Genomic DNA, 4256 nt, shown 5'->3' with positions numbered 1-4256 from the left:
GTGGCAGTAGGGGCCTGTGGGAGCAGTGGGGGCCTGGCATGTGTACCAGGCAGTGGGAACAAGCTCTGCCTTGCCCTTGCCCCTGCCTCCTGGGCAGTGGGCAGGCAGTAGGCAGCGGACCCTCCCTCCCTCCCCCCCTTCCCACATTATTGTCCAGGGACCCTGAACTGCCAGCACAGACCTTCCTCTCAGGCTACTGGTGCCAGGATGCAGCTGTGGCAGGCTGACCCGGCCCCCATCAAGGATGAGACCTAAAGGTTCACCCTGGGATCCTCGGGTGAGAGGTGCTGCCGTTGGCCCAGGTGTTTTCTGCAGTGCTGTGGCTTTGTGTGCAGGTTGGCAAGATCTTGAATTTCTGAAAGATGTGGAACTTGCCACTGGAGAGGATCTCGGCTCAGCCAGGCTTAGTGGAAAAGGCAAAGGGAAGAAGAAGAAGTACCCCAACCTCACCAACCTGAAGGCACAGGCCGACACTGCCCGGGCTCGTCTTGAGAAAAAAGTCTTTGCCAAGTAAGAGTGGCTGACTCATCCCCCAAGAGCCCCAATTGAGAGGTGTTTAAAGAGGACCACCTGAGTTCAAGGTCCCAGGGACACCAGGGGCTCCCCTAGCTGTGATTTCCACCTGGATGACCCAGTCAGGCCCTTCCCAGCTAGTGCTGGCCTAGCCAGCCTGGGAGCAGGTGGGACCTGGTCAAGGACTGGGTACCCCTGAGCATTTCCCAGGACAAGAGGTTTGATGGCCAGCCATCATCCTAGTGACGGTGCAGTGGGTGGGACCTGCTGGTGCAGGGTGAACCCTGTATCTCTGGCTCACCCAGATGACCTGGATGACTGGGTGCTGGCCTGTCTGTGCCCTGGTCAGTACCAGTGGATGTTCACAGTGGTAACTTCAGGGAGGACAGTTACCACAAAGACTGGGAGGACGGTGTTCATGCGCAGCCCCAGCAGCGCCATGGGCTCTTTGCAGCCCAGTGTGGGCCTTGTGGCTGGAGGCATCAGCAGGACCAGAGTGCGAAGGCTACCAACCCAGTGACTCCCTGCCTGTCTGCAGGAATGCGGCCCTTTCAAGGCATTGCTTCTCTCTCTCTTGTCACCTCATTCTTGCCCAAGGAAACCCTCAGAGTGTTATTTAGAAAGCCACATGGGACTCTGCCTCCCTTCCCAGATGACCTGCTCACTTGTATGCTCCTGGAAGGGACTCAGTGCACCAGACGGGGTGGGGGGACGGAAGCCCTGCCACATAGCCAGCCTGAGTGGGGTGGGCAGGAAGGGCTCACATGGTGCAAATCCATTTCCCTAGGCCCCCTGGTGAGTGGCCACAAAATCTCTGGGGTGGGGACAGGCCATGTGGGCCTGGAGGAGGCTGCTTGTGGGCCCTAGTGCAGGGCTGGGCTGTGAGGGGCAGCCCATGGTATCCTCTGGTGTCCCGAAGCACCTGGTGGGTCAGGGTGAGGCTGGTTTCAGGGGAAACCAGGCTGGATCAGAGGACAGAGCACCCTGGGGCTCACACCCAGAAGAAATGATGACCAGGGTCTCTCCTGCATTCTCCATGGGGGCAGTGAAGCAGCAGCTGTGTGACCTGGAGCCTCCCTGTAGGAAGGTTCTTAGGGGACCACAGGCAACCTACAGGGGTTGGGGTGAGAGGCAGTGTTTCATGCTGTCCTCAGGTCCTGATCTGGGTAGTAGGTCACACCTTGTTCTGCTCTTTAGGGCAGGGAGGGGACCAGGACTATTGAGGCCTCACACCCTTTGTGTTGCATGGCTGTATGGGTTTTTTGACTCTAGGTGTGGAAGTCAGGGAGCAGGAGCAAGCTGACACTTCTGGGTTGTGATGCGGGCACTGCTGCTGTCCATAGGGCCAAGAGCAGACTATACCTTCATTTTGGGAGGACAGCCAGTACCTGTCTTCAGGGTTGCGGGAGGCCAAGGGGCAGTGTCAAGGCAGGGCTGAAGCTGTCGTCACCTGGGGCAGAGCCACCCACTGCAAACCCAGCTCTGGAACCCCAGTCCTGAGCCTTCCCGAGCCATGCTTTCTGTCCCCTGACAGCTGAGGTTCCTGCCACCCATATGTCTCTGAAGGTGACACCCACAGGAAGTCTGAGAGTGGTGTGAAAGCAACAGCCGCCCCAGGGCCTGTGTCCAGTCCCACAGTTAGGAGCCAGGAGCCCTGGCCAATGCTCCTCTGATCACGTTTTTGCTTTTCCCACAGGGCAGCTGTGAGGAGGGTAGTCTCAGCCATGAACCAGATAGACCAGAAGAAGCACGAGAAGTTCTCAAACCAGTTTAACTATGCACTGAATTAGAGAGCTGGCCCAGGTGTGCTGTGGTCCCCTCTGGTCATCAGTTCCTCATCTCCATCTGTCCTCACACTAGGACAGGAAAGTGGGCACAGGGCAGTATCCATATCTTGCCTATTATTGTATGTGTTTAACATAAGGAAATGATGCATTCAAATGTCCTGGGAGCATGGCCTCTCTGCCTCCATGAAGGGCCACCACCATCTGGATGCATGCCTGGCCTTGAGCCTGGGGATGTGGACATGGGCAGTGGGCATCTCAAAAGTTCTTGTGAGGCCTGTATGTGTTGTGATATGTGGTTCAGAAGTGATGTAAAGTACACGCAGTGCAATGTTCAGAACATGTTCCCCAGTCAGGAAGCCACTCAGAGGAACTCTGGGAAACCTACACTATTATGCAGATACTGCTTTTAACACAGACATCAGGGGTTTGCACTTGTGTCTCCAGCTTCATAGGACAGTATCCTGTTGACAGTTTCAGATCATAATAGAGAACTCTCTCATTCCTTTTGACTTTTTTTTTTTTAAAGTCAGAGTTTCACTCATGTGGGCTGGAGTGCAGTGGGACAATCATGGCTACTGCAGCCTCCACCACCTTCCATCTCAGCCTTCCAAGTAACTAGGACTGCAGGCGCACACCACCATGCCTGGCTAATATATATCTTTTCTTTTATTGTAGAGATGAATTGTCACCATGTTTTCCAGGCTGGTCTCTAACTCTTGAGCACAGGCAGTCATCTTGCCTTGGCCTCCCAAAGTGTTGGGATTACAAGTGTGAGTCACCGTGCCTGGCCCTTTTGGCTTTTGAATGATAGTTTTTTTTGGGATATAACTTTTTTTTTTTTTTGAGTTGGAGTCTCACTCTGTCACCCAGGCTGGAGTGCAGTGGCACGCTCACAGCTTCCACAGCCTCGAACCTGCTGGGCTCAAGATGATCCTTCTGCTTCAGTCTTCCAAGTAGCTGGAACTATAGGGATGTGCCACCATGCCCAGCTAGTTTTTTTAATTTATTGTAGAGACACGGTCTCGCCATGTTGCCCAGACCAGGCTCAGGCAATCCTCTTGCCTCGGGCTCCCAAACTGCTGGGATTACAGTCTTGAGCCACCGTGCCTGGCAGAATCCATTCTTTTAAAAAGAATCAATTCAGTGACAGTAGGTATATTCACAGTTGTACAGCCACCTCCCCTGTCTAGTTCTGGAACTTTTTTATCACCGTGAAGGAAACCCCACACCAATCAAGCAATTATCTTCCCCCGTCCAACCCCCAATTCCTTGGTAGCAACTCATCTACTTTCTGTTCTGGATTTTCATTTTCTGGACAGTTCATATGAATGAGTCACATATTGTATGTGGCCTTCTGTCTCTGGCTTCCTTCACGAAGCATAATGTGTTCAAGTTTCTTCCATGTTGTAATATATCAATACTTCATTCCTTTTTATTGCCCAATAATATTCTGGTATATAGATGTCCTACACTGTGTTTATCCATTCAGTGTGGACATCTGGGTGATTCCTGCTTTTATGAATAATGCTGCTGTGAACATTTGTGTACAGGATCTTGGGTGGACATACGTTTCCATTTCTCTTGGAATATACTAGGAGTGGAACTGCAGGTCTTTATAGTAGTTCTGTGTTTAGCTTTTTGATGAACTGCCAAACTGTTTTCCACAGTGGCTGTTCCATTTTGCATTCCCTCAAGCCATGGATGAGGGTTCTGATTTATCCATATTGCTGCTACTACTTCTCATTATCTGTCTTTAAGTTTTAGCTTTCTTAGTGAATGTGATGTGGTATCTCATTGTGGTTTTGATTTGCATTTTTCTAATGACTAATGATATTGGGCATCTTTTCAAGTGTTTATTGGCCATTTGTATATCTTCTGTGGAGAAATATCTATTCAAATCTCTTTCACATTTTTAATTGGATTATTTGTCTTGAGTTGTAAGATATATATATCTTA

The 4256-nt window shown here is 51.3% G+C and overlaps 1 protein-coding gene across 1 annotated transcript in view; it reads left to right on the top strand.

Annotated features, from left to right (window-relative positions):
- The window catches only part of UVSSA (UV stimulated scaffold protein A), a 36743-nt gene extending 33960 nt beyond the window's left edge, over nucleotides 1-2783 (top strand). The window contains exons 12-13 of the mRNA XM_008049704.1: nucleotides 336-510; nucleotides 2210-2783. Of these exons, the coding sequence (XP_008047895.1) occupies nucleotides 336-510; nucleotides 2210-2303 (269 nt within the window). The 3' untranslated portion in view covers nucleotides 2304-2783. The remainder of the gene's footprint in view (nucleotides 1-335; nucleotides 511-2209) is intronic.
- Nucleotides 2784-4256: the final 1473 nt, after the last annotated feature.

This window comes from Carlito syrichta, unplaced genomic scaffold, assembly GCF_000164805.1.
Source record: "Carlito syrichta isolate Samal-C Ts95f unplaced genomic scaffold, Tarsius_syrichta-2.0.1 Scaffold136033, whole genome shotgun sequence".
In the NCBI taxonomy this organism is placed as follows: Eukaryota; Metazoa; Chordata; class Mammalia; order Primates; family Tarsiidae; genus Carlito; species Carlito syrichta.
The sequence above is the reverse complement of the archived record's forward strand: the minus strand, read 5'-3'. Positions and strand labels throughout refer to the sequence as shown.